This window comes from Equus przewalskii, chromosome 30, assembly GCF_037783145.1.
Source record: "Equus przewalskii isolate Varuska chromosome 30, EquPr2, whole genome shotgun sequence".
Taxonomy (NCBI): domain Eukaryota; kingdom Metazoa; phylum Chordata; class Mammalia; order Perissodactyla; family Equidae; genus Equus; species Equus przewalskii.
In genome coordinates this window covers 17,145,650-17,159,824 of record NC_091860.1, presented here as the reverse complement: position 1 = coordinate 17,159,824, position 14,175 = coordinate 17,145,650, and the positions used below count along the sequence as shown (strand labels likewise).

The 14,175-nt window shown below is 38.8% G+C and overlaps 1 protein-coding gene across 35 annotated transcripts in view; it reads right to left on the bottom strand.

Moving 5' to 3' along the window:
* The window catches only part of TRDMT1 (tRNA aspartic acid methyltransferase 1), a 76,427-nt gene that overhangs the window by 34,858 nt on the left and 27,394 nt on the right, over positions 1–14,175 (bottom strand). For 17 of the 35 annotated variants that reach the window (XR_011534897.1, XR_011534900.1, XR_011534906.1 and 14 more), the window contains exon 2: positions 123–249. The exons of the other annotated variants lie outside the window; for them this stretch is intronic. Coding sequence is in view for 2 of the 17 variants with exons in the window: in XM_070600807.1 (XP_070456908.1) it covers positions 123–249 (127 nt within the window). In the remaining 15 variants the exon portion in view is untranslated. The remainder of the gene's footprint in view (positions 1–122; positions 250–14,175) is intronic. 35 annotated transcript variants of the gene reach the window in all.

The following is a 14,175-nucleotide window of genomic DNA, read 5'->3' as shown; positions in this document are numbered from 1 at the left end:
ACACACATTTAGTTATATCAAGAGAGACTTTTGGTGAGACATTAGAAATGTCACTGACAATACATGCATAATTCATGCTGTCAAATACGTTTCTTATTAAAGTAAGTAAGAAACACACACACCTACACACCCCACAGTTGAATAGCAATAATTTTCCTTCTTTTTCTGGTCACTCTCTCTCGACAAGTTGTAAGGAAGAATCTCTGGTTGGCAGTAGTGAAAAGGTACAAGTTCACACTCTCTCTGCCTCTTAGAACCAAATAAATCAAAAAGTTTAATTGTTGCATAGTTGCATAGTTATTAAGGTGGGGAAAAATCAATATTTAAAAATTGTAAATACGGAATTAACCAGCCCACTTTGAAATAAGAAAAGCAGCCTATTTTTTCTTTTTTTCCTTCTTGATCATTTGTTTTCTGGTCTGTATCTCATATAGGTGAGTAATTATTTGAATTACCTCATTATAATCACACCTGAGACATCTAATCAGGTATGTTAACACTGACATCTAGTTGTGAAATGAAAGATCAGTTGAATACATCCACTGTCTATTTCCTTCCATTCAAAGTGAGAACTTAATTAGGAATAAAACAGACCTGTAAGGATTTTGAATTTAAAATCATTGCCAAATGTTTTATGACTACTAGCAAAGTATATTTCTTGTTTCATTTTTAAAATTCCGGCATTTCAAAAATTGTAAATAAATTCTTCCTGTGGACTAAACATAAAAAATAAGTTAAAAACATTTTTTTAAGTCCATTCAATTTCCTTAGAAAATCTCCTTAGAAGTTTAGCTAACAGTCAACCAAAAATTTTACTTTGGGTCAAGACATACTTTAGATCTTCGTTACTCTGATGTGAATAAATATGAGAGCCTATAAACCAGAAAGTGGATAGGAAGCGTTTGAGATCTGAGTATAGACCAGAGCTGGGGAAACGCGACAGGAGAGAAAGACGCCAAATTAATGTTAGCAAAAAAAAGCACACTGAGGGAATTTACAAGGAAACGTGTAAAAACTCTTTCCAGTAAGTCTCCAGGAAAGTCCACTTAAAATGGTATTGGTATGATGAGGCAGCACATTAACCCTTAGCCCCGGAGAGGAAGGGAGCCTCAATTCCAGGGAGATAGGCTGGTCTCTATTAAGAAAGGTTATTTCTAAATGTAGGTCATTGAAATGAGAGTTAACCTGAAACTCTACAGCAGCGTACTCTAATAGAACTTTCTATGATGATGGAAATGTTCTATCTCTGTGCTGTCCAATATGGCAGTAGTCAATAGGCACATGTGGTTACTGAGCACTTAAAATGAGGGCAGTGCAACTGAGGAACTGAATTTTAATTTAATTAATTTAATTTAATTTAAATTTAATTTAAATTTAAATACTACATATGGACAGTAGCTACCATGTTGGGCAGCCCACTTCTATAATCATTGGGATCACCATCAGCAAAATTCCTGGAGGAAGGGGACCATGCATAAGAGGGGAAAGCATAGCCTACGGAGTTAGAGAAATTTGTGTTCAAATTCTAGATTTGACACTTATTAGTTATGTAGCCTTGGAAAATCTACTTATCTCTCTAAGCCTCAGTTTTCTAATAAATGAAATGGACATAATAGCAGTTCCCATAAAGGGCTGCTGTAAAAAAGTAAATGAAATAAAGTACATGGAACACTCAGTATACAGTAGATGCTCAATAATGATTAAGATTCCTATTCACTGCCTGACATCTATCTGGAATAGTACAGTATAAATAGATTATTATTTTAATTGTTGTTCTTATTATTAATGTTAGGAAATTGTACCAGTGTGAAAAGTTTAAGAATTGTAACTGTTCATCTGAGAGACAAATTTCAGGATAAATACTTTTGAAAGATTTTAGAGTGACATAAGAAGGGATCTTCACAAATGATAATACCTGCATGGTTTCAATTTCTACTATAAAAAAACAAGAGATTAACATCGCTAAAAGGAAAAACTTTCTTGACCTTATTATCAAACCCTGGCATGAAAGAGGGAAACAGGTTTAGGGCGAAATATTTTTCAAACCAGGGCAGAATCTTCTATTTCCACAATATTTATTGCTTGTCCAATATGGAGGAAGACAGTTCAACTAAACAAACTTCTAAAGACACTTTCTATCCCTAAACCTCTGTGAGTATGTGGGAAAGGAGGTAGGTCTTCAGACCATCTTTCACTACCTACCATTATTTAACACAAGTCTTGGTCTTTGCTTCCTGATTCACTGCTCAGAAACTAGAGAACTGACGCAAGAGAAATGCTCTCCTGTGGTTAAGTTTGTCTATCGATTTGCCTTCTCTAGGTACTACAAAAATAGTAAGTCCATAATTACATTATGACAAACAAAATAAACTTTCTGTTTCCATATTCAGTGATGATGCAGAGATAAATTGATTTGTGGGTATCAAACTGCAAGAATAATGCATAAATGCTTGTTTCCTTCTAATTATCGATCAGGAGAGAAACTAACCCCACTTCACAGACAAAGCTAGACCTTAGGTTAAATACTGCCCCTTCTTTTTTGATAGCAATCTTCAATTCCCTTGTCCCTCTTTTCATTTCAAACTACCTGAGCAATACTCACCTATTAGCCAAACTCAACACTAAACAAATAAGTATTTAAAAATCAGTATGGGAAGTAGATAGCAAACATCATCTTCTTAGTATTATAGAACTCAAAGAACTTCTAAATTTCTCATTAACGCCCAGTCTCTCTGAAGGAAATTTCACTTCATTCCTGTAATAATTAAAAAATGTGATTTCTAGCCTTACTACCTCTGCAGAAATTATTTGCCTATCCCAAAATTTATTTCCCCTCCTCTTCAATAACCCAACATCAAATTTATTCACTGCGGCAATGCACCAAGTAAAGGACTGTATCCCACCCTTCTGCAGCCAGATGAGGCCATGGGGCTAAGTTCTGACCAATGAGATAGAAGAAGTCTACCACACTCTCAGGAAGTCTCTGAAAAAGGAAGGCGGTGATAGCTGTTTGTGCCTTCTGACCTTTCCACTGTTGGTTTGGAAAATAAAGGTAATGGCTGCAGCTCTAGTCGTCACACTGGACCATGACGAGGAGGGCCACTCTACAGAGCTGGCAGAGCGAAAACTGGCAGGAGTTGAGGTCCTAAAGGGTTTCACGGAGCCACCATAGCAGCCCCAGATGACCACATCTAGACTTACTATATGTGAGAAAGAGATATATTTCTACCTTCTTTTAGCCACTATTATTTTGGATGTTTCTATTATTGCCAGTCAAAACTAATCCTAACGGACGCACAAACCTAATCCTAACAGATACCTCAGTTGTTTAGATGGTGTGTGTGTGTGTATGTGTGTGATGAGAAGAGAATTTCAGGTTCACTTCCTATTTAGACTATATCAATTTAATTCAATAAACATTTATTGACTATCATGTGCAAAGCAACTTACTAGACCCTACAGGGGTGGAGATATGAAGTTTATATTTATGGAGGTCAGGGGAGTCTTAAAAGTAGAAGAATACTGTTTTTCCCTGAAGTACAGGAATCCCTCCCTTAATAAAAAAGGTGATTTTCCCCTCAAATTTTCCTTGTAGAGTGAATTTCTGCCAAGCAACTACTATTTTCACTATATTTTTAAAGTCACATCTGTATTCTCCTAGGAGAAAAACTTTGGACTCTTGATTTAAGAAAACAGAAAGAACTTAGGAAACTTACCAAAACCTTTTATTAAATAAACGATTCAAAGATGACACATGAAGAATATTAATAGCAATAGCAATATTACGAACAATACCATGTTATACTCAAAATCTCAAAAGCAAAACTGCTGAAACTCCAGCACAATGATATTCAACCTCACAGATTTTCGAACTTCAGTAATCTCTTGCTAAATAATTTTGCATGGCAAGACTTCCTCAGATGATTTTTATCATAATATGATTATTAGAAAGAGACACAACAGCTATCCCTAAGGAAGCTCTGTTTTCCCTTTGGATTGATGGCTTCTTTGTCACCTAACAATCAAAGGATAAAAACAAGCAGCAAACCTCAGTGGTTCCTGACATAAAACAAAGGTCAAACCGTAACTATTGACCATGATTACTAAAGTGAGAATATAAACCTTAATTTCTTTATGTTCTCAGACTTTCATTCAACAGATCTCTGAATGATTACTAATTCATAAGCCCTTTTTACAAGAGGTTTTTGGTGTTTTAAAATAATTTACTGTCCTAAAATTAAGAAATGCCTCCTTCCATTAAGGTTTTTTTTGTTTGTTTTTTTGGTGAGGAAGATTCGCTCTAAATTAACATTCATTGCCAATCCTCTTTCTTTGCTTGAGGAAGATTAGCCCCGAGCTCACAACTCTGCCAGTCTTTCTCTACTTTGTATGTGGGATGCCTCCACAGCATGGCTGATGAGTGGAGTGGGTCCACGCCCAGGATCCAAACCTGTGAACCTGGACGACAAACTGGAATGTGAGGAAGTTTAACCACTCGGCCTCAGGGCCAGCCCCGCATCCTTCCACTAAGTTTTGAGAACATTGAAGACAAAATCACTTGCAAAGTGATATGAGATTGTTTGTTTTAAAATTAAATTTTGTTTAAAGGAAAAATAAACGTTCATTTATTTATGTTTCTTATAGAAACTCTGTAGTTTAGAAACTTATAAAGGGAGATGGTCAGTGTTCAATGGATATGTTATTTACAAACTACACATATCAATATATATAACAATATCAATTAAGAAAAAAACATAATGGTATCAAATGCTCTTTTTTTTCTGAATTTACATCAGCAAATTTGCACTTACGGGGTTCCCCGGGTTCTTTCTGGGTCCTAATCAAATAATTCTACTGCTTAAAAGTAGTTCACCACTGTCTTCCTGATAAAACCCACACTTCTTAGCATGACCTGGACCCTGTGTACCTGTCCAGCCTCCTCTCCTGGCATTGCCCCTTGACCAACCACATTTTCTTCCAGTTCACACCTGCCACACTCATACACACACACTGTTCCCTCGGGTAATACCAAACTACTGATCATGCCCCAAATGGGCCATAATTACTCAATCCTAGTGCCTCTGCACATAGTTAAAAGACCTACCCTACCCTGCCCAGCCTCTGACACCATCTCTCTTGTCCTAGATCATTCCTATAGATCTTTCTGGCCTCACTCAGCTCAGGCACGACTCCTCCAGGAGGCCTTCAGGGAGCCCACTGGTGGTTTGAAATGGGCCATTCTTCCTGCCCTTATCACACTCTGTGGTTAACACTATCATCACATTTATGCCAGGACACTGCTTCTCTCACTAGACCAAACAATCTGACAGAGCCCTGCCATGTCTTGTGTATCTGGGTACTTGCAGCACCTAGATACTGCTGTAACTGGCATCCAACAGGTTCTCAACAAACAGCTCTTGACTGAACAGATGCATGGTGTAGGGGATGAGGACATTTCCTCTCCCCAAGTGTGGGTTCGTCTGGCCGGAGAACGAATTAAATTCACATGAGACAGAACAGCAAGAGAAAATTAAACAAAGCTTTATGAGGAACCATGGCCCGGGGCCTTTCTTCCCGAAGGAAGAAAGGGCACCGAAGAAGTGGGGTGCACATAGTGGTTATATACCCCCAAACAGGGTGTTTCACATGTGATTGAAAAGTCCCTTTTACAATAGTCACGAGGCTGCTCTGTCAGCACAGCGCTTGATGGCAGATAGGTCTGCTGTCTCAGTGAGCGCCGCAGGGTGGCAGGTGTGTTGCCTCGGGCTGGGGGGGGGTCACAGATGAGCATGTGTCAGTGCCTGAGTCAACAAGACCTGCCAAAGTGGTTTCAGGATGGGCATGCAACTCAAAATAAGCCAACAAAGCACAATAAGAGGGGACCCCTGGCTCTTTCTTGGGCAACTAGGAAGAGATGCCTGATCTTTCCTGCTGACTTCAAGCATGGAAGGATGTAAGTTCAGAGGCTACTATAGCCATGTTGATGCAATAAGAAAAGAGGGTATATAAAAATGCACCCAATCCAGAAGGAACAAAGTTGAGAGACAAAGAGAAAGAAACTGGTTCCTAGTGACATGATTTGAGCCCCTTCTTCAAGCTCTACCCCAAACCAAACGTTCCTCTGGGCTTGGTCATTATACGAGTCTGTATGTACAACTTTTATACAAACCAGTTTGAGTTTTCTATAACTTGAAAATAGCAGTTCTAATAGGTATTCAAGAGAAAATACACTTAAACATCACTTGTCACTATGAGGAAATGCATTTCAAATTCCGACTTGGCAAGCAGAGCAACAGGAATGCCAAAAGCCTTGTGAATGAGTGATTAATTAACTATATATCTACAAAACAAAAGCTCTTCTCTTGGTCAAATACTCCCCAAGTGTCCTAAAGTGAGGCAACAATGGCAGGAGTCCCAATTTCGGGAACAAGAACTTCATTATGGGGCCACCCAACAACCTAATCCTACATATGTATTCTAAATACAACAAATATGTAGAGAACCATTTGTAAACTGTATCTCCGCTGTCTTTAAAGAGAGCATAACATTCTCAGTTGTACGATCTCACCAATTATAAAACCCAAGTTCTGAAAGTAAAAACAGTTAAAATAGAAATTTCAATTACGGACAATTCAAAAACAAAGACTTTCCGATGACCAATTAACAAAAAAGGATGCTGAACCTCACCAATAGTGACAGAAATCCACATTCGTCAGTTTTACCTATCAGATTAGCAAAGATTTTATAAGATAAACGCTGTCTAGCGCCAGCAAGTATTTGAGGAAATGTGTCCTTCCTCATGTTGGCTGTAGTATACATTGATTCAGACTGTTAGACCCAGCTACTCCACTTCCAGCAATATATGCTAAGGAAATATTTGGACAAGTAAAGATGTTTAAGACAACATACATGTATGAGAATAGATACATTAAAAATGATACCCATATATACTGACATTAACTGATATACATATTTTAAGTACAAAAAGCAAGTTACTAAATATCCTGTTGAGTAATGACCCAAGTTTTGTAAAGTGTATGTGTATGTGTGTATATGCACATTAAGAAAAAAAAAACTCAGCAAATGTCAACAGGTGCTATTTTTTGGTGGTAGAGGCAGAATTTGACGGTAATTCTTACTTCTTCTGTTAAGCATTTTTGGATAATTTGGTCTTCTTTTTAATAATGAGTGTACTACTTTTATAATCAGTAAAAAGCAGACAAAAAACTGTTTTTATATTAGAACAAAAGAATTCAGTACTTCTCTTGGTTATGACCCTGACGAATCACAAAAGGAAAGTAAGCATCAAGGACAGACAAGAACGGTTTGGATACAGTCTCAAAATAGGCTCAGTGGACTGTGACCACACACACACACACACCAGTAAACAGCTGTAACTCAAGTCATTATTTCATCCCACCAAGTCAACAATAGTCAAAAGAATCAAAAACAATAAGAATTAAACTATACTGGCGTAGTTTTTCAGAGATCAACAAATAACTAGCATATGGCCAAAAATAAAACACTTGAACTTCATTATTTTCACCATAGCTCATTATCAACACACAATTAAAATTCTGCATTGGGTTAAAACCAATTTATTCTTAATAGACTAGATTATTTTGAGAAAATTTCAAATGTTTTCTCATGTGGTACAGAAAAATCTCTATTTTCCATTAAAATTTCACATATAATTATACATACAAAAACCCTCCATGATTCTACCGATCTGACCACTCTCCAACACACACACACACACACACATTTGTTTTGCGTCCTGCATAATACCTATTAACACCCTTCAAAACACCATCCACGGTCCATATGTACCTGAGCAAAGAACACTGGGAGGCGGAGGAAAGGAGAGGAATGTGTCTGCTGACTCCTTCCTCATCCTTTCTCTTAGTGGTCAGAAGTCACCCATGAGGCATGTATAGGAAAAATACTCCTGCGTTTCTCCTTTACTCACACTACTACCACACTCACAAAACTCCTGACACCAGATGTGTGAATTTTTTCCCCACCTTAAGCAATTCTCTGAGATATCAGCTCGATGTCCACAATTCAATTCATTCTGACACTAACTGGAGTTAGCACAGACCCCACAGATTAAGGGGTCATTCTCACAAGACTTCCCCCACTTCAGACGCCAAGCCCAAGTCATAAATCCCCAGGTTACCCCCAACTTCTGACAACTTGGTAACAAATCAGAGATTCCCATGATTCCCTCCTTGGATTTGATCATTTGCTAGAACATCTCACAGACCTCAGGGAAACACTTACTTACATCTACCAGTTTATTATGTAATAAAGGATATTATAAAGGATACAGAGGATAAACAGCCAGATGAGGAGAAACATAGGACAAGTTCTGGAAGGGTCCCCAGTGCAGGAGCTTCTGTCCCATGGAGTTGGGGCGCTCCATCCTCCTGGCATGTGGATGTGTTCACCAACCCAGAAGCTCTACAGACCCCATACTTTTAGGATTTTTATGGACGCTTCATCACGTAGGCATGATCAATCATTAACTTAATCTCCAGTTAAGCATGCCTTGGTCTTTCTGGTGACCAGCCCCATCCTCAAGCTATCCAGGAGCCGACCAAGAGTTGCCTCATTAGAACAAAAGATACTTCTATCACCCTTGAAATTACAAGGGCTTCAGGAGCTCTGAGCTAGGAACTGGGGGCAGAGACCAAAATACATGTTTTGTATTATTTCACAGGCATCACTCTCTCCCTCCTCTCCATTTAGGGCTTTGTTATCCAACCCCTCCAGACAGCTGCTGGAGCAGCTGGATCCCACGTTCACAGCCTGATGCTTCATCTGAGTCCAGACACTGAAGGCAGGCACTGCCAAGGCCCCACCCACTGGCAGTGTTGCGGGATGAGGCAACAGCAGCAGAATTGGGGGCTATGCTGAACAAGCAGCTCAGGGCCCAGGAGACAGGTGGGGCCAAGCAAAAATGGAATGGCACATAAATTAAGTTTGATAAAATGGGAGAGAGATTGTGGACAAAGTGGTAACGGTGAGGATGGAGAGAAATGAAAGAATTATACATATAGTTTGAAGGTAGAGCCTACGGAATTTGCTCATGTGAGTGAAAGGGAAGAACAAGGATGACTCCAAGACTTGGGTCTGGGCCCCTGGAAGAACGGAGACGCCCATTACTGGGATGAGGAAGCCTGCAAGAGCAGCAAGTCTGGGAGGCGTAAGGAGAACCAGGAGTTAAGTTTTGTCCATCTTTAGAAAAAACAGAGATTATGGGAACATTAAGAAATCCTGCCTTACAGAAAAATTACCGAGAAGTTTACTTTAGAGCTGGTCAAAGTTGTCAACATGATCAGGCCTAATGCATATCAGTCAATCTGTGTGGCCCCGACACTTCTTCTCACTCACCCACCCACTGCTTTCCGATATCTCCTCCCACGGCTCCATCAGTGCCCTCTTGTTGCCAGTCGGGCATCTCCCAAGACAGGCTCTAAGGAACATTCTTTTACAGGATGCCAGTAAGTGGACTCTGCTCCCCCACTAAAACAAAGTGTCCCTTGCTCAAATACATATAGGAAGTGCTATTTTAAACCAAACAGCATCTTTTTTGCAGGGCTTCTCAACTCTTGATACATCAATGTCTCCTGAGAATGTCTCAAGGGACAATATCATGTGAAGAATTTCCTAAACTTATTTGACGATCAAGGCACACTGATGAATCCCTCTCAGAAGACTGTTACATAGGATACCAGCCAGGAAATGGCCACTAGTGCAATAATTTATTTTAATCCTATTTCACTTGGTTTGTGTTATCTAATCACTCCTTGAAATCCTCTCCTCGCCTTATTTTGATAGCCCAGTGTTCTTGGGGTTGTCCTTCTTGCTATCTAATTTTTCCCGCTCAGTCTCCCTCCGTGAATACTATTTCTCTATCTAGCCACAAAATATCATTGCCCTCAGTTCCATCTTGTTGGTTCCCTTCTCTATACATTCAACATATACATAGAAACAAATCTCTATCTCGTCTGTCTCTCCTCCAGTCCAAAATGCACAAGCAGCTGCCTATTTGACATTTCCATGGGTCCACGGACAACACAAATTCTGTAAGTCTAAAATGAAACCTATTATTTCTCCCCCACCTTGACTAGCGACTATACCATCCGATAAATCACCCAAGTCAGAAGTGTAGGTACCTCACACCCAAAAAACTACCCAGTTTTACTGACTTTTAGATCCTCTTTAGCCCGAGTAAAATTCTCTTCCCCATTTACTGGTTTTGCCTAACTTCATCACCTCTCAACATAAATCTCCTAACTGGCCACCTTGCCTCTAATCCATACTCCTCCTTTGCGGTCATAGGGTAAAATTTCTAGAACGTGACTCCAATAGATTCATTAAGTTTTATTTGCTACCCAGACCTAGGAGATAAAAATCCAAGCACCTTATCAGGTTACACATGGCATTTCATGATTTGGTAACTTGTAAACTTCTTCTTCTTTCATGTAGCACTTACACTGTAAAAATACCTTAATACTTGTATGTATCCACAGAGACTATGCTATCTCACGTCTGTGTATCTATACAGGATCTTCCTTCTGTCCGGTGTACCCTTTCCCTTGTTGACTATCTGGAAAACTCCCAAGTATCTTTCAAAATCCTGCTTGGAAAAAATATCAAAACATAATTGAACGGCAAACACCAATTATGAAAAAGAATATATAACCGGAAACATCAACAAGCCACAGAATAATTACAAATAACAAGCATATGAAAATGTTCAACTTCCCAAGTAACATCAGCAGTATTACTTATATACTATTTACTAACTCCGTGTATGCACTGTTTCTTTAAATCCTCCTAGCGAGCCTATAAGCTTAGCAGTATTAGTATCCTGATTTTATCAATGAGGAAAGCCAACACAATTAACAGAGGAAAGCTAGTTACAAAACTATGTGGGAAAAAGAAAGGGAACTAAGATTTACTGAGTGTCTACATTATTTTTCATACATCAACTGTTTCATTTAACATTCACAATACCCTGTGAGAAAGTACTATTATGTGGCTAATCAGTCTTATTCCTAAATAACGGCATTAATTTTATCACTCAGAGGAACATACGGAGTAGTTCAGAAAACACTGGGAAGGAGGCCAGGGAAATGATCATGAAGTGGATCCAGATTAAGAAATCTGTTCCCTAGTGGAGACGGTAAGTAAGCTTTCCAGAAAATTTAGAGGGCAAAATAGAATATTCCACTCTCTTCATTGCCCTTCTCTTTTACGTCTTAATTTCCATTCTGTATCATCTTTTGTGGCTATAAATAATTCCTTCCTCCACCAATTTATTCCGGCATAATTCAAATCTAGTCTGAAAGCTCTTTGACAACTTCAAATATTTAATTTCTTCTAAAGGCCATTTTTAAGATGTAATAACTTTCTATAACTTTAAGATTTTTGATAATAGTTGCCCATATTTACTGAGCACTCCCACATCCAAGCACCATTTACATGCTTTATTTTTATTAATTCACAATTCCCCTTTGAGGTAGGTACAATTATTGTCCCTACTTTATAGAAGAGGAAACTGAGGCACAGAAAGTTTCATTTTTCCCCAAGGTCACATACTAGGAAGTACCAAGGCCTTCAGACAATAGAACTATGCTCTTCCCCAGGAAATGAAATGGCCTCTCCCTGAAATTGTCCCACATACACACCGCCTACTGTCACTATCTCACAGCACCGAATAACAGAATGATTTAAGACCCAGCTGCTCTAAAAACAAACCATCATAGTTCAAATTATTTGACACTACCAAATGGTTGTCAGAGATAGTTTAAGTATCAAATACTAAAAGAACGATAGAATTTGCAAAATAGAAGCCAAACAGAAAAACTAGACCACCTGAAGAATTCCTAAAAGCATTTGGCAAAAGTAACGTAAAATGTGAGGTGTGTATCTTTCCACTACCGCTGTTTCTTCCAAGTGAGTGGTGTCTGTCCATTTTAAACTCCTCCCCGATCCTCTCTCTCTACTTCTTCTCCCCTGGAAGGAAGAGTGACTTCTCTAGTTGGCTTATTCGGGGCGAATAAACAGGGCATGCTTGCTCAGCTCCACCAGTGCTCCTTTTGGGACTAAGCTACCCACAGGGCACGTGTGTTCTGCCTGCTTCTCCAGCTGTGCCCACAAGGTTCGCTTCCTAATTCTCTGGTTGAATATCAGCTGACCCATTGGCCCTCTCTCTAAGCTACATCCTCCAACTCAGCCTTTGTTAGTAAGAAAAATCACACAGATTTTGATTTCCTATTTGCCTTACTCTTCTGTTTTATTTGTCATTTGTTCAGAATTAGGAAAAGGCGTAGTATTTATTGAGCTCCCTAAAAAAACCCAAAAGATAGGGCCCGACACAAATTAAATTGGTCATCTATTCATTAACACGGGAGAAGCAATTTGGTCTGTGAAATAGAGTAATAAATAACCTGCAGTGAAGTAAGCATTCATTTTTCATCACTTAAAGGACAGGTAATTCCATCAGCCGATTGGAAGTTAGGGTTCTCCTTTACTGAATACACAAAATTCATCCCTCCTATTTCTTCTTTGTATTTCAAGTTTGGAAAAAACAATCTGATAACTTCCACAGATAACAGAGAACAAATGATACATATTTTCAAATGGGATAAATTTTACCTTGCTTCACTTTAAATCTAGCAACAAGTCACATAAGAATACCTATGGGAAAATAGGCATAAAGAGGACACTTTTACAATCTCAAAGACAAATATAAAAGAAAAAAAAAATCAAGCAGTTCAAATTCCAGCCCCTCACAACTGATGTTCCAAAAATACCCCTAGGTGACATTCAGATGTACATTCCATCATAATATACTTGCCTCATTCAGTTATAAGCACGCTTAATTACAAAGCGGTTTGGTAGACTCCCAAGTTGGCATGTAAGCCATTGAGAAATAAAAACAAAAGAGATCCAGAAAATAAAAACTAATGAGGGACAAATGAGATGCCTAACATTTTAACAGAAAATATTAAGGCTGAATGATTCTTACTAAAAATTATTAAGTACTACGGGGTTAAAACTCAAAACCAACACCTTGAAAGACCTCTGGAAATTACCTGGTAGGGCAGGCTGTTTTGCTTGTAAGGCTGTCTCAATAGTTGACTACGTATACAGGAGTAATCAGCTAGAGTTTTCCTGTATTCACCACCTTCAAACACACTTTGCTCTTTCCCTGATATTATATTTTATGAGAAAAACAGAATCTTATTTGCTCAGCATTTATATTTGCAGGTGCCCTGGCAGGCTCCACCAATATATATTCATGAAACTACTTCGTGTACTGTTTTCTGAAAGGAGTTATTTTCGCTTGTAAGATTCTCATTAGCCAAAACTTTTACAGACTACGCAGGCACAAATAATATCGAAGCAGCCATAAGTGGCCCCTTGACAGGGGCAACATGTATTAAAGAATGTAACAGATATTTGTTACGCTTGCGGCCATCTAGAATCTTTGCCTATGGTTCCTGTTTGAAAATCTTGCCACATTATGAGTACCTTCTTCCCAAAACAGAAGCCAGAACTCACTCTCCCGGCTTCCTTTGTCTGGCAAGGAGATCTAACGTCCACCAACCAACTGCACCCATGTACAACTTCAATTCAGAAGTAGCGATATGAGGAAGCAAATGAGAAATCTATCTATTTTGTGAGAGAAGTGGTAGAAGCACCCATCTTTCAGGGGAAAACGGTAAGGGCACTTCTCACATCCAGTCCAAACTGTCAGGTCAGTTTGAAACTTTGCAGCACCAACGCCTGGAGTGTGGTTTGAGTAGTGTTCCTGTTCCCCTGACCTGTTTTTCCTGGGTGTCCTGCAGACTCTGTGAGCTTCCAAATGCCCTTTACTTTTTCTGCTTCTGCTAGCTGGAGAGTAGATTCTGTGGTTTGCAACCAAGAATTTTGTATCATACAAAACTTTGGGCTAAGTAAACTATGGTTTTATCAACATAATGGTAGAATGATTATCAAATCAATAACAAACTCAACAGTCATCTACAGACAACCTGTCACAAGTGTGGTGCTGTGCTAGAAGCTGTACAGGAACAAATAGGAATACCATAGCATGTAGATTATGTAAATACATGGACATGCAGATATAAAATAAAGTTAGATGAAACTTAGAAGATA